The sequence below is a fragment of the Brachyistius frenatus genome, unplaced genomic scaffold (genome assembly GCF_029030835.1).
Source record: "Brachyistius frenatus isolate BFR_SWC_R1_liver_20210118 unplaced genomic scaffold, ASM2903083v1 Contig_92, whole genome shotgun sequence".
NCBI classification, from domain to species: Eukaryota; Metazoa; Chordata; class Actinopteri; family Embiotocidae; genus Brachyistius; species Brachyistius frenatus.
This window is the reverse complement of record NW_027210691.1, coordinates 289,449-304,910: the sequence shown is the minus strand read 5'-3', so window position 1 is coordinate 304,910 and position 15,462 is coordinate 289,449. Positions and strand designations below refer to the sequence as shown.

The 15,462-nt window shown below is 41.1% G+C and overlaps 1 protein-coding gene across 2 annotated transcripts in view; it reads left to right on the top strand.

Moving 5' to 3' along the window:
- Positions 1-15,247, top strand: part of tyw1 (tRNA-yW synthesizing protein 1 homolog (S. cerevisiae)) — a 34,700-nt gene extending 19,453 nt beyond the window's left edge. For both annotated transcript variants that reach the window (XM_069710429.1, XM_069710430.1), the window contains 4 exons: positions 198-333; positions 3,389-3,499; positions 9,982-10,149; positions 14,383-15,247. In XM_069710429.1, the coding sequence (XP_069566530.1) occupies positions 198-333; positions 3,389-3,499; positions 9,982-10,149; positions 14,383-14,604 (637 nt within the window). In that variant the 3' untranslated portion in view covers positions 14,605-15,247. The remainder of the gene's footprint in view (positions 1-197; positions 334-3,388; positions 3,500-9,981; positions 10,150-14,382) is intronic.
- Positions 15,248-15,462: the final 215 nt, after the last annotated feature.

The following is a 15,462-nucleotide window of genomic DNA, read 5'->3' as shown; positions in this document are numbered from 1 at the left end:
GCTTCATAGAGTTGACAGAAACATTCATGTAACTTCAGAAGAATAAAGATGTTTTTTTCTTTTGTTAATATCCACAAATATTGTTTCCCAAACACTTTCCAGATTTTGGTTTTTTTTACTGCTTTTGTCGTCTGACAGTTTCTCAAACTAGATCATTCCCGTCTTCCTTTCTCCTCCATATTTCCTCTCTACTCCAGGACGTTGGTGCCAGTTACTCAGTTGTACGTTAGTGTGGACGCCAGCACCAAAGACAGTCTGAAGAAGATCGACCGGCCGCTTTTCAAAGACTTCTGGCCTCGCTTCCTGGACAGCCTGAAGGCCCTGGGAGAGAAGGTAAGCTGAGCTGTCACTTACTTTGCTTTCCACCCAGACAGGTGAGTGGTTCAACTGTCTTACTCCGATGGAAGATGATGCTTAAAAAGAATCTGCTGAGTCAAATCTACCTGGACAAAAAAATAAATAAAAACAAAGAATACAACTATAAAATAAAGAGAAAACGGGGATTGATATTCACAAGAAGTGAAAAGCTGAGATTTTAAATGATAATTATGTCGTAGACGGTTCGTTAAAATAACAGCTTTCATGAATTGAGGTTATGTCACTGTTACAGTCTGTACAATTTAAGTAACCTCAACCTGTAAATATGAGCACATATTGCCCCCCTGATCAAAATAACTTATTACATCAGCTTTGATTAAGTCTATTTTCTTGCCCAGCCTGACTAATTTGAAAGTTGTAAATTAATTGGGTAATTTTCTGCAACATGTTTCTGCTTTGGATTCTGTAATTAGCTGTAGAACAATTTTTCCCTTGGAAATCACTCTTGATTAATAATCTTACAGCTGGGTATTTTTCCTGTTACTATCATCTCGCTGTTCGTACCCGTTTTCAAAGGATTTTTTTTTTTTTTTTATTGTACTTATGTGAAGTTCTATATATATTTCTAGATATTAGTTGGCTACGTACTGTATGTGTGATTGCATAATTGCCGCGAGTTGATGAGCATCTCGGCTAAACCAAAAAAATGTAATGAGAGCGGGGACACTTGTGACGGCGCACCTGTTTAATCAGCCGAGGAGCCCCGCGGCATCCTGGGAGCCCCGCGGCATCCTGGGTGCTTCTGCCAATTAAAGGCGCCGCAGAAATGTCAATAGTCTTATCATTTTCTCTCGAATGCATCATTTGCTTTACTCCCAGCTGAGAGGAATGAATACACGTTTTGCACATTGTTTATCTTGACGAGATGTAAAGCCTGCGAGAGCATGTGCATGAAGATTATGTTACTCAACATAAAGTTCACATTTACAATACAATCTGTCATTTCAACCTAAATGAAAAATGTTGTTGCTCATCCTTTACAGATGAAGGCTCAGGCTTCTTCTGCTGGCACTGGCTTGTGTGAGGGTTGCTGATAAGAATCCCCATCATTTATTTATGGAGCTAACCAGATTAAAAACAAATTTAAAAAAAATCCACCGTTGAGATTTAAAGTTTAAAGAGTCACCTGAATATTATTGTTTCTTTTTTCACCGTGTGTTTAGTTTTGTGGGATTTCTGATGTTTTAATAAGCCTCCATAGTAGTGGACACTTTTATTATGTTCTGTCACATTGCTCCTAAAAATGCCCTGAATAGTAAAGACATTTTTAAAAGATTAGTTTTTATCTTCTCTCAGACTTATTGACTTTTGATTTTGACCTCCTGTGCAGATTCCCTTGTTTTTAGTTGGAATGATTCAGAGCAGCTGATGAAAACTGGAGCTTCAATTGAGCTCTCGAACACAGACTGAGATGTCTGTATTTACCAATTCCCATGTGATGACAGTAAGATGCCAAAAATGACAAGAAGCCATTTAAACCTTTTAACAAGTGTGAACTGTGTTGCAGCGGTTTAAAAAAGAAAAGAAAAAGTGCATCCAATAGTCTTCCACGTCATTTAATCATTTGTGAGAAGAGGGATAGTCCATTATCACGTCCTGCATCGAGCCACGAGGCCACTTGTGTAAATCGATTCTCTCCGTTAGCGCGTTTTGTAGAGAGGGGGAGAAGAAACAAAAATGGGACTTCGGTGAACAACCAAACGACCTTGAGAAAGATGTGAGCTATAAAATCTCTGAGGGAGCCTCCGTTGCACCTTTCTGTAATGAGCTCGTTTCCCCTTGTTCAATGCTTTAGCAAGCAATGGACAAACTCATTACTACTCCGGGGGACTGCCTGGTTTGAGGCAATTCACCAGTGATGGATCATCGCGCTGTAATTGCGTTTAGATCACCGTTTTCACTAAACCTCAGCAGAAATATATCAATGGCCACCTGCTGAGGTCGGCACAAATAACAGGGGCATCTTAAAAGAATCAATAGCCTGACAATAAATGGTAACCGTTGGTGACAGCAAAGTCCTGCTGGACTTCAGAATTACACTTTTGTCCGCCGGCACATTAACTGCATCTCGTTATTTTGAATAAAGCTTCACAGTCTGACAGTCGGAGGATCCATCGATCAAGAGAATTACTTTTAAAGTTGTCAAAAATGTCTTCACGATATCGGGGTTTCCTGACTCGGCGTTCTCATGAACACAACACGCGTCAGACATCCTGAGGATGACACCAAATCTCCAAACTCCATATTGTGAAAATGTCAGCAAACCTCAGCCTTTTACGATTTTGTCTCTGGATTCGGTTTCTGGCGTGAAATATTATATATATGAATTCTTTTATTTAATGTTTTTGAAGAGTGATAATCTGAATTATTGGCCTCGTTGTGGCAGTTTGACAAAATGTGAGGCACGGTTTTGGCCCGTCGGTGTATTCAGATTAAATTAAAAGGAGAGCCCTTGATGTTGCTCATATTTTATACACGCTTTGAATGTTGTGTCTTTTAAGCTGACATTTTTGAAAACAAACCCTCGAGTCAATAAAGTGTTTGGATCAAACGTTTTCTGTCAACACGACACACGATACAAGCGTACATGTTTATTTTATGAAATACCTCACCTCCCTGCTTCCACCCTCCAATTATCCCTTCCCCTACTGGGCTGAAAGGACCCAGTGTTACAGATAACCGTCCGGTGCGAGAGGAGGACGGCGAGGAAACGTGGGAACGAGTGCACGCTCTCTCCTCCCGCCGCCGTTTGCTGGTTTCTCGGTATTAACCATTCGTCGTGTCACGTGTGCGTCCAATCCTGTTTCTGTCTGATCGTCTTTCTTCCTCTTCATCACATCGGTTTAAAGCCGTCGACAAGACACGGCGTGAAAAGATCTTGTTACAAAGATGAATCGGTACTCGTTTAGTCCATTAAATACACACACACTACAGAAATATCATGTGTATGTATATAACCTTTACGTTTGGACACCTTCCATGGATCCCACACCCCTCTTTGTCTTTCCAGAGACAGAGGACGGTGTACAGACTGACGCTGGTGAAGGCCTGGAACGTGGAGGAGATGCAGTCCTACTCTGAACTCATCGCTTTGGGCCAGCCGGACTTCATCGAGGTCAAGGTACGACTCGGCAACATTTGCACGATCCTCCTCTTTTCTCAGCTAATTTTTTGCTTTATTATTGAAGCAATATATTATTTAATCGTTTTTACGCCTATAGAAAGGTGCCTGAAGAAGAAGAAGAAGAAAAAAAAAGAAAAGCTGATCAGAATCATTAAAACGTTATATTTTGGAATATGAAACGCATCCTGAAAAACGGCACCAATTCTCATCAGTTTGACAGTTTCTCATTAGATCTGACCCCCTGCTGACTTGATCATGTTGAGATGAGGCCTGTGTGGCCGGAGGTCCTCTTGTTCTTCTCTCCACTAATGTTCTACGTAATTGTGACTGTGGCTGAATGAAATCGAGACGCCTCCCGACTGGATACGAATCTGAAACGTTGTGAAAGTGTTGTCACGGGCCTCTATATGTCAGCGTTTATAAGTGGGCTAGATCGCTGGAGTGGTGGTCTGCGAACCGCACCGACCTGCTGCTGGTCATTGCTGGTATTAATAGTGTGGGAGGAGGCCACCTGGTGGCAGTCTGAGCTGTTGTTGTCATGGCGACGAATGTGCCTGAATCTGTGATCACTGTTCAGTGAGCGGCTCATCAACTTTGTCGTAGTAGTAGTAGTGTGTTGGAGTGGATCCAGTGAATTGTGTTTGCTGCACTAGTTCAGACCTTTGCACCGTTACACTTCCTCTACTACATCATATTATGTTTTGACCTCATTAATAAATGAGGTGAAATTAATGCATGAAATAAACTCTCCGAAATACACAAAAATCTAATTTAAGCACTTTGGCTTTTTACCTGAAAGGAATGAATTATTTATTAATACGCTTTTATTTTTGCCTCTGCGTCTCATGTGGCTGCTGCGTTATGATTTCATCGTTTCTATCCGTTCTGTGTCACAGCTCATGCTTTATTGTAAATATGAATTTGTTTGTGGTCCAAAATGGTTTTCAAATTATGACTTGCTGGTCTAAATGAGCTTTTGCGTATTAAGCAGCTTCCTTTTCTCCGATAGATCTGACAGGCTGTTCACAATGATCTGTTTTTTTTATTCTTTGTAACCCTCTTGTAGGATGTATTTCTTTAATATTGCATATAGTTCACTTTTGATGTCCCTCTTTGACTTAATGCTGCCTTTGAACACAAAGTTAGAGATTTTATCCTCGGTTCCTCATGAACAGTGCCACGCTCTATAATAATAATAACAATAATAATAATCATTCATAATCCAGAGCGCATCACATTACTGCGCTCCTTGACAACAGAGCTCCTCCACTGGACGGTCTCCGCTGGGATCTCGCTGCTCCGAGCTGTTGCTTCCTTTAACCTTCATTTATCCGGACTGGGTTCGCTCAGCTGAATGAAACGTGTTTCTCAGTTACACTGAATCCCACCTGGGAACTGCCCGGCACAAGTTGTTATCTGTCCGCCAACTGCAGACCAAAGCACGTGTGGGTTAAGCGTCTTGCTCAAGGGCATCTTACCAGTACGTGTTACATTAGCGAGGCTGACGCCAACATACGGCGTTTTCACTCATTCTTTCAGCATATCACTCTTTTATAATAATAATAATAATAATAATAATAATAAGCTTTTATAATATACTATAAAAGATAACGTGATGAAAGAGTGAACCTTGTGTTTGTCTCCTGTCTCTACAGTTGTGTAGTGGTTCACTCACCTTCCCCTCGTCTCTCTACTTCCATCCTTCCTCTTCTGTTGTTGCTCTGTTGCACTCCATGTCGCCATTTGCTGTATATGCCAAAGCAATTTTTTTTTTTTTTTTTTTTTTTTTTTGCCATCTGTGCAAAAGTACATTTGACCCGCCGGGACGACGAACAAACACTCGTCTGTCTTCACCTTTCTCTCCTCTTCACTGAGTGTTTTATTGCTTCTTAAGTAAACAGCAACTTGCTTCAAGCAAATCTTCGCTCCGCGATTGAGTTTATGATGAGCTGTTAATGAGACACACACACACACACACACACACACACACACACACACACACACACACACACACACACACACACACACACACACACACACACACACACACACACACACACACACACACACACACTTCTAAATCCAACTTGTCCACTGAGACTGTTTTGTTTTTCCTGTTAAAGGTTTCTCATCGTTGTATATTGATCCACCATTTAATTACGTCAGCGAGAGAACAGTAGTAACGAGACAGCTGGGAGCACCGGAGGACCGGAGGACCGGACCGGACCGGACGCGTAATCAGAGCCGCTCATCCGCCGTGGCCGTGTGACCGCACGGCGACTTCACACGCCGACATGTTAAAGCTTCGCTCACGTATTTTTCTATTTTGCTTCCAATTGTCGTGCAGAGAAAGGCCCATAATTCTCTTTTTTTATTTTATCCAATGTAAAAAAAAAAAAAAAAAAACATCCTTGTGAAGTGAATATCTTCATTATCACATCATTATTTTAAGAGACTTTGTAGACCGTTATTCTTTTATGATAGATTGCATTTGAAGATGCACGTTTAATGAAGAAAAGTAATGGCGTCCTACTTCCTCACAAACACATGCACACAATCTAGTTGTAACGAGTCCTAATTTATTTTTATATTTGATTCTCACATTTGTCCCATATTCAGGTCTAAAGTTATTTATTATTCATCTCGTTGTCTTTGTACAGTTAAATTGTAAGTATTTAATTCTCTGACCTTCAGAGCAGCGTAAGTCCCAGTCAGATCCTCCTTCATCCTGAGGATCAATTATTAAGCCGTCTCTCTGGCACAAAAGTAAAGGGTCACTGTCAGGGTGAAGTCTCACTTGCTTTCTGATCTCTTGCGTCTCTTCTTTTCCCCTTAATTATCTCCTCGGTGTGCTTCTTATCTTCCTGACCGTGAGCAGTATGTATACTGTCCCTCTCCGAGCACATAAACCCGTCTGGCTGCTGAGTTTTGGTCGAACCATCGACTTCGGCGTCACGAGTCCAGTAATTAGTGCGTCCCGTTAAACGATACACTCGGCACACAAGACGCACTTTTTAAATTTAGATTATTCCATGTATCATCAGTTTTGTTCAAGATTACAGAAAGAGAGATTGTTTTTCATAAACACAGTAATTTTGAGTGTTTATGCAAATTTAAATACAAGTGTGGTGCTTGGATAGTAATTAGTAAAACTTTAGAAACTATTTGAAAATCCCGATCAGAATTTTGATTATAATCATTTGGAAGCCGCCTCATTTATTCAGATCTGTCTATTGATTTTTCAACCATCTGTGTTGTGAATGCGTTCGATCGAGACGAAGCGTGAGTCTGTAACGATGATGAATTGCGTCGGCGTACGGCGTTGTCCACCGTCCCCGAAAGAAAGAGCTTTGTTGTTGGCCCATTTCATTATTACTTCATCATCTGGTTTGACGCAACGCACTCTGCTCGTGTAATTTACCATCTGCTGTCCAATCGTTATCCGAGGTTTGATTTATCATCTCGGTGCGACATCAATATCACTTACCTGCCACTGGTCCGGGAAGGAAAGGGATGAGATGAGAGCAAAGATGTGAATGTACAGCGATGAGTTTGGTGCATGTTGCACACAGCGAGCGGCGCCTCCACCATCAACATTAACGATTTCCACTGAGGGCGAAAGACTCGCGTCTCTCGTCCTGTCGCTCCGTCTCTCCCTCGAACTCATCGCCTCCTCGGTTGAGACGGAACGTTTATTCCCTCCACGTATCTCAGAAGATCTCTTCCCATCTCGTGCTTTTTTTTTTTTCTTCCTCCCTCTTCCTGGTGATTTATATCGAGTCCTAGATGGTTGATCCCTATTCAAAGGGCCTCCGGGCGAGGCTGATAACTCCCGAGGTCTCTCATCAATTCTGTCCAGCGTCCCTCCCCCCCCCACTCCCTACACCCCTCCCTCTATTTCTCCAAACTGAGCCCATGAAGATACACTTTACTTTCTGTTTGTGTTTTTCTTTGTGAAATGAATTCACAAGCACCCCCCCCCCTCCACTCCACCCCCCTCTCCTCCCACCCCCACCCCCGCAAGACACATGTGGTGAAGTTAGCGAGGAGCCGGAGACCCCCTGCTGCTTCAGACTGGAGATGTGAAAGGCATCTCTGGAAATAGGTGGACCTATTAAAGAATACGGCCCATTATGTAGTGTGTAAGTGAATGCTCCAAAATCAAGAGTGGCACTTTTAATGGCGTCTTATGAAACGTTAAGAGACGACGGTAAAAAGCTGCGTGAAGGTAAATGAGAGGTAAACAATAATCAACAAATAACGAAGCATTATGTAACTCGTTTTAAAACATTTCCCCAGTCTATTTATTTTTCCTTCATATATTAACAGCACTTTATTTTCCACTAGACGTTCAACATAATGTTTACCGCCAATTTGTCAAATGTGTTTTTCTCGTGGGGTTTATATCTTTAGGTAATACTTTTATCTTTACTTGGTTTCCTCGGTTCTCGCCAACGCTCAGAGGAAACCGCTCACCTCGTGACCTTCAGATTCTGGACGTGACGTTTTGGAGAGTAGCGCGTCATCACAGGAATATGATGCGGTGTTTGAAGTGTGAAGCTTGTGTGAGATTTTAGAAATGGCCGGCCGGGTCAGTTGGTTCGTGCAGGTGTTTTTATATTTACAGAGTTTTTGTTGGTGGCTGTTCTTGGAGAGTTCACCGTTACTAGAAGAACCTGATATTTAACACGCTCACAAACAGGCGCGGATGCTCCCGTTTCTCTCCGAGATACCTGGGTGAGGATCACACGGCCTTCCTGGCCAACAGATCAGAGAGTTACAGTAGCACAGCTGCTGCCTTGGCGCCATCACAGCATCCTGACACACGGGTGACACACTGGGTCTGTGTGTGTGTCGGTGTATTTGTTTGGCTATCTTTGTGAGGACATTTTGGCCAGTCCTTCCCTCAAAAGGCTGTTTGAGCGTTCAGACTTGGTTTTATGATTTAAGATTAGAATCAGCTGTGCACTGGGAGGGAGGTCAGTCAGTCGAGATGGTTCAGGTTTGGCCGAATGGCCGAGCAGATGCATCATGGGAGCTACATTCCTGTGTACAAAGATTTGAACTTGGTAAGAGATGCTGAAGGAAACCAATTTTGACTCATTTTAAATTCTTAATATTTGCACTAAAGGGAAAACCCTCCTATAAATAAGCATCCCAAACAAAGCATTGCACCCGTGTGTATTACTTTGGTGCTACAGTTGGAGCGCAGCTGCAATGCTGCTGTCGACAAGCACAACACCACGTTCCTATCATGCAGTGCAGCGAAGCCTGAAGAGTGAATCCTATATAAAAAGTACATGCTACCAAAAGCAGAAAGCATTATACATGAATGAACTACATGAAATACAGGAATTTTACACATTGCTGCTTCGGTTCTTTGGTAAAGTGATCTGACCAACCAATGCTTTGGTTTTTGGCATAATTTCTCCAACACAGATATGTTACTTAGTGTTGATTTTTTTTTTTTTAATTTTTTATTGCGTGCTTTCTATACTATACGGGAACATCTTGCAGCTTTGTTTGCTGATTCAACATTGATGCTCACAGAAATTCTGAAATATTAAACCCATACGACTTATTCATTTTCCAAATCAGCCGCGTCGACGACCTCGTTAATGTTTTCGGTGTGTGGTTCGAAAGCTCTGCCGGTGAGACGAGTTATTAATACAAAGGTCAGTCCGGGTTTGACCGCCTCGACGGCGAAACATTCAAATATATTTGCAGAACAGCTCGACCCAAACGATTGTTCAGGGAGCTTAAGTCCAAATACTCCTTGAGTTTATGTTAAAAACAACAACCCGGAGATGAATGTAGTTGATGATGCAGGTCTCGTATTGAAGATTCTTTCAGTGCGTTTTCCTTCCTCCTCATCACTTGTAACCACAACACAGATTTAGCCACTATTGATCAGAAGACACTCAGCGGTCATCCTGCTGGTTTGATTGATTTCATGTCAATCTCTCTCTCTCCAGCAGGAAGGGAGATTATATCGGCCCACACGTTTGCTAGTGATTTCCAGCAGTTGTTGCTGTGCATCAACACTTTTTTATTTAATTTTTTTTTTTTTTTTATCATACATGATCAGAATTAGTAACATTAGTTAGATTGAGAAACCAAAGGGTCAAAACAGTTGAACCATAAAACTCGCTGAATAAAATCCTATTGAACAGTTGTGCAGCTGAAAGAAGGAAGTAAAAATTAATTTTCTCATGGTGGGTAGACTTTTATTTATTTATTTCTTTTAGCCCAAGTGTATAAAATTCAAATGAGGAACCTTTTTTGTAATAAGCCACTTGTCTGATTTCGAGGACTTTGACGCTCTGACTAACCAGCACATTTTATTCCATGAAATAAGAACCGAGGATCAGATGGCCGTCCTCCGTGGGTAAAGAACATCTGGTGGGTATGGACATGGTGCAGCTCCGTCTTCCCTGTGCTGTGGTTGTGATGGTGTTGATGTGTGTGTGTGCGTGCAGGGTGTGACCTACTGTGGGGAAAGCTCTGCCAGCAGTCTGACCATGGCCAACGTCCCGTGGCACCAGGAGGTGGTCTCCTTCGTCCGGCAGCTGGCGGCCATGTTGCCTCAGTACGAGATCGCCTGCGAGCACGAGCACTCCAACTGTTTGCTCATCGCACACACGAAGGTAGGAACTCGGCTTCAGAGTGTCGGGAAGCTTTTCTCACGTGAACGTAAAGCAATTTGAAGTTGTCACTTTGGAAAGTTTCTTTCTTTTTTTTTTCTTTCTTTATTTCGTTGTCTCATATTTTGTAGAACCAACTGTTTCAGCAGGGAGCATTTAACAGTAGTTGAAAAATAATGGTTGCTTGTAGCCTTTGCTCATTTTAATAAGCTTACAAATGGGATGTAATGAATTTGTAGTAATTCCTGCCAGAGATTGTGACGGGTTCAGAAGATGAACTGTTTATTCTTGTTTTACACGTAAAAACGGGGACTCAAATTTAGCAAAATATCTTCCGACACAATAAATAGATTTGCAAGAAATGTATTTAGTTGGTCATAGAGGGTTAAATTCATAATATCTGACCTGATATATATATAAAATATATATATATACATATGTCTATATGTATATGTGAAAGCTGTGACTTTACCCTCCACTTATTCACGAGCACCAATCATCGCGCCGCACAACTAAATCAGGAAATAGTTTTAGTTTCAAAATAGTTTGTGTGTATAATTTGAAGTGAACTGATTATCTCACATGCAGTATTATTATTATTATTATTATTATTATTATTATTATTATTATTATTATTATTATTAGTAGTAGTAGTATTAGCTCCAACTTGCTGGCTACACTGTCCTGCATCAGTTGCCCCAGACGGTGGATGCTGCGATAGCATCCCTTCACACATCATGTTGAATAATGTGAACATGCTGATATTTGTCGTCTTCTGTTTTGATTTGTTTTGTTCATTGGTTGTTGTTTTTTTTAAACACAAACACGTACATCTTGTCACATTTTGCATTCATCATCTGTCAAAGTAGCGTTTCAGACAACTCTCAAGCTCACTGCGGGTTCCTAGTTTTTTTACATTGGTATTTTGATTTTGACTCGTTTTATAATTTAGTTTTCTGCTTCCCATATTTTTGAAGTGTGAAACCATCCGAGTGGTTTTAGTCTGGCACAAGTTCACCGCCCAAGAAAGCATCAGTCAACGGTGGGTTCTGCCAAAGCAGCTGTCTTATCGATTATTGATGAAAGATGATTAATCGCTGTCTTGGCTGTGTTTGACGGAGTAGAGCCAACAGGGACGGATTAGATCCTCCAATTGAAGAGTTCAAACTGGAGTTTTGAAGTTGCACACGTTATATGGCAAAGACAAACCCAAGAAATCTGCTGGGGATATAAATATTTATTAGAACTGCTAAAAAAAAACAACTTTTATTTTGATTTAAAAAACAACAACATTAATTTGGTGTCAAGGGTTTTATAAAAAAGATGTACAAAATGTTGCAGGTAAAAAATGGACTGACTCACTTTACTTGTGGCTAATTGTCTGAGAAAATGCAATTATGTGGAAAATTCTGGCAGTTGCTGCGTTTCTCTCTTCTAACTGTCAATTTATAGTAAATCATGATTCAGAGCTTTATGATTAAAATTACATTTATTTAAATACGGATATTTGTGGCAAATTTGTAAAGGTAGAAATATCTAAATAACTAGCGGATGGATTGTCCTTGAATGTTGTCGCAGCATTCGTGGTCGCCAGACTTTGAGTCCTGAAAGCTTTTAGTTTTCCAATTAGATTTACATCCATAGTTTGTGAAGAATTGCCATGAAATTTGTGACATGCATTAATGCTGCTCAGTCATTTTTGTGATTGCCTTTGTTATTTAGTGAACATGGTAAATATTACACCTGCTTAGCATTCAACATGTGGAGGTTTTTTTTGCTTGCTATTAAAAGCGTCTTTGCCATTCGTGCAACTGCTTTAAAAACATGAATTCATTGTCACCTCCTCGCCTCCAACTGTCATTATGTCCGTAGTACACTCACACCAGCTCTTCATCTCTTCCCTCTTCCTGCTCTCAGATTGCAGCGTTGGTGCTCGACGCCGTGGAGCTCGTTTAATAGCAGCTCTGATTTTTTAAAAACCTTTTAAAGCATCTATTTGAGCTTTTCTAGACAAAAGCAAGAGAGGAGCTTCAGTTTTCAACACGTAACATCGTGACAAGAAAGTATAAATCTAGATGAATAAAATAGTAAATTATAACATGGGAGGGATAATTGCATAAACTCGAATAAAACTTGAACAGAAAAGCACGTATAATTAACCGTATTTCCCTCGTTGATACTCAGACTGGCTGCGAATCACCTGAGAGAAGAGGTTGTCGGCAATTCAGGTTTGAGTGACAAGTCGTACGCTCGGTTGTTAAGGACGACGGGTTGAAAGGTTCACCGGGCGCCAGGTACAATCCCACAAAAGCAAAGATATAAAGCAGATGCTAACATGACGACAAAGAGTCAGAGAAAGGTCTTGAGTTATTCACAATGGCTCACGTGTCAACTGCAAGAACCTGAAATGACCTTTTAATGTAGTGGAATGATTTCATCGCTGCCCTTCAACGTACCGAAGCACACGAGAGTCAACCGGGTCGAGCTTTTGAATATTCAGATCAAGACAATGAAACGAAAGGTAAACTAGCTTTCGTTTCATTCAGTTTAACATTCAACATTTGACTCAACTGTTCAACTCGTTTTGGAAAGGACTGTATATATATATATATATATTAAAATTTTAGATGCAGAAACCAAATTGTAAGTAGAGCAAAGGACAAAGACGCAGTCGAGAAAGAAAGGGGAATTGAGAATATAATTAATATTCAAAAGTTTAATCAAAAAAACTGGAACCTTCGGGATGAATGATTTTTATGTAAATATTTACCACTGGGTATGCGCGGCACGCTGCTGTCTCCGGGCCGTCATCAATAATCCAACAGACGGGGAACTGAAGGCATTTTTAGGTCCCGGAGAGCTTAATGTGCTGCGCTGTCGTCGGTGTCCTGAATATTTTCATGCAGGAAGAGAATCCAGAATTTAGAGGTTGTAATGTTAACTTGTGTCACAGCAGAGTTTAATATGCATCCAAGGAAAGGACATTTGTCCTGTTTTGTCATCATCATCATCCTCAGCTCCTGTTCGATCTCTGGGATCCTCTCATTTTGTAGGCATGCAGACGTCCGTCTCCGTCTCTTTCTTTCCCTCATTTCCGTCTCCCAATTTTGTTTTCTTCCACTTCAATGCATCTCCTTCCATTTGCTGTGACGATGGTGCAACACAAAAAGAAGTTATGGCAAAAGAAAACGCCCGGATTCTCCTGGACGGCATCAGAACGCTGGTTATGTTTCAAACTCCAGATGAAGTCATGCCGTTTGGGCCAAAACACGATGTCAGATTTATTCATGTTTACGTTGAGGAACAAAAATATCTTTAAAGCTGCATCAGAAAATGCTCATCGAGCCCTTCGGGTCTTGTGATGGTACAAAATGTCATTATGTTTTTTTTTTTTTTTTCAGTTTAATTTAAAGGCAGATGAGATCCGCTGGTCAATAACACGTCTTCGTACGAGACGCCGTCCTCGTCTCTCCGGGGGATCTTCAGTCCACCGGCTCCTTCCTTCTCTTCCCGTCTCTGCTTTGTAGCTCAGAGACTGAAATTGTTTACAAAAATTCCAGCTGAACAAATCTAATGTTTTCTCATTACCAGAAGCCGTAGCTCTCAGTAGACGCCACTTTCATTTGTCATTTTTTTGGACCATTTCTTCAGCTTCATTAGCGAGGCAGCGTTTGTCTAAAGGTTGAGACGGCGTCGACGGCCTCAACGCTCCCTCAGCGAGGCGTCGGCTCCAGAAGGAAACTCTTTAACTGGACAAATAACTTTTTCTTTTTCTTTTTTTAATCACAGTAGGAAGTGCAATTTGGTGGAAGTTTGAGACTTTTAAAAAAGCACTCATGGGGCTCGGACCAAAGCAGCCATGGACCCGAAAGACCTTTTTAAAAGCTAAATGCTGAGAGCTAAAAGCACAACGGTCGTCCCCGGCGACGTGGCAGTTTGCGTCCAGTTATAGCTTATTAAAAAAAGTTCAAAAAAACACAGCTGAGTCATTTTAAAGATCAACACTTTGAACTTCAGCTCAGAGATTCATGTTTTATGTAACACGTGCTCGCTGCTTTGCTCGCTCTGTCTTTTTTTTTCTCAGTCACCTAACAAGAGAAACACGGTATTCAATCAACTGGAGAGCACTGTTGCATGCTGGGAAACAACACTTCAGGCTCCCGGTTTAAAGAAAACAAGCAGGCTTAGCGAGGCCGAGGGACGTTGGACGGGATGTTTACCGTTTGTTTCTCCCAGTTCAAGGTGGACGGCGAGTGGCGGACGTGGATCGACTACGAGCGTTTTCAGGAGCTGGTCCGGGCTCACGAGGAGAGCGGAGGGCAGCGGAGCTTCTCGGCCTCGGAGTACACGGCCAGGACCCCCAGCTGGGCGCTGTTCGGAGCCCCCCAACAAGGTTTCGACCCCGTCGACACTCGCTTTCAACGGCGTAACAAAACCAAAGACATCTCCGGATGCTGACGGACGAGGTAGGATGAACAGAGCGAGTCCTGATCTTTGAAAACGATGAAGAATAATAAGATTCAGTGAGTTTTATTTCCACCTTCTTGGAGTTTCACATTTTTTATTTTTATTTTATTTTTATTTTTTTATGTCCACAGCTGCTTTCGTTCTCATGTGGACCTAAACTCTTTCCTTTTTTTTTTTAAATCTACAATTTGCACCTTTTTTTAAATTATTATTATTCATTCCAGAATATTCCTGCACTGATTTTCTAGACATTCCCCCCCGACATGAGTTCACGTGTGTTTTTGCTTTGTACGTAGATCTTTGATTCGTCACACGTTTTGAAGAGGTCATAATTATAAATGTCAACGGCTTTGATCTTTATAATCATCTTGCAGCATTTGGGAAAATTTCACGTGGTTTCAGTTCAACCTGGTGGCGGCTTCATCTCCTCTAATATATTTATAATCCATCTAGTGAACCTTCACCAAACGTTTATGCAAATCCAGATGTAAAAATCAAGACCATTTTAATTTGTTGCATAAAATTGTTGCTGTAAATGTTTAAGTCCATTTTGTTTTCTAAGCTGTGTGATGCAGCAGCGCTGCCCTGTTGGGAGAAAATGGATATATCACTTTAATAAATGAATTTGGAAAAATGTGCTTTGTCATTTTTTGAATTTCATTTAAACAAATGTCAAACTGTATTTCTGACAGTTTTCTGGGCTGAACATCAAAAGACAAACAAATGGAGCAGAGTTGAAGTTTTAAAGTAGCTTTTGTTGTTGTTGTTGTTGTTAAAGTTGACCAGATCCACGATTTTGGAGAATACAGAATGAAAAGGGAGAAAGATGAGTTAAATTAAATGTTATTT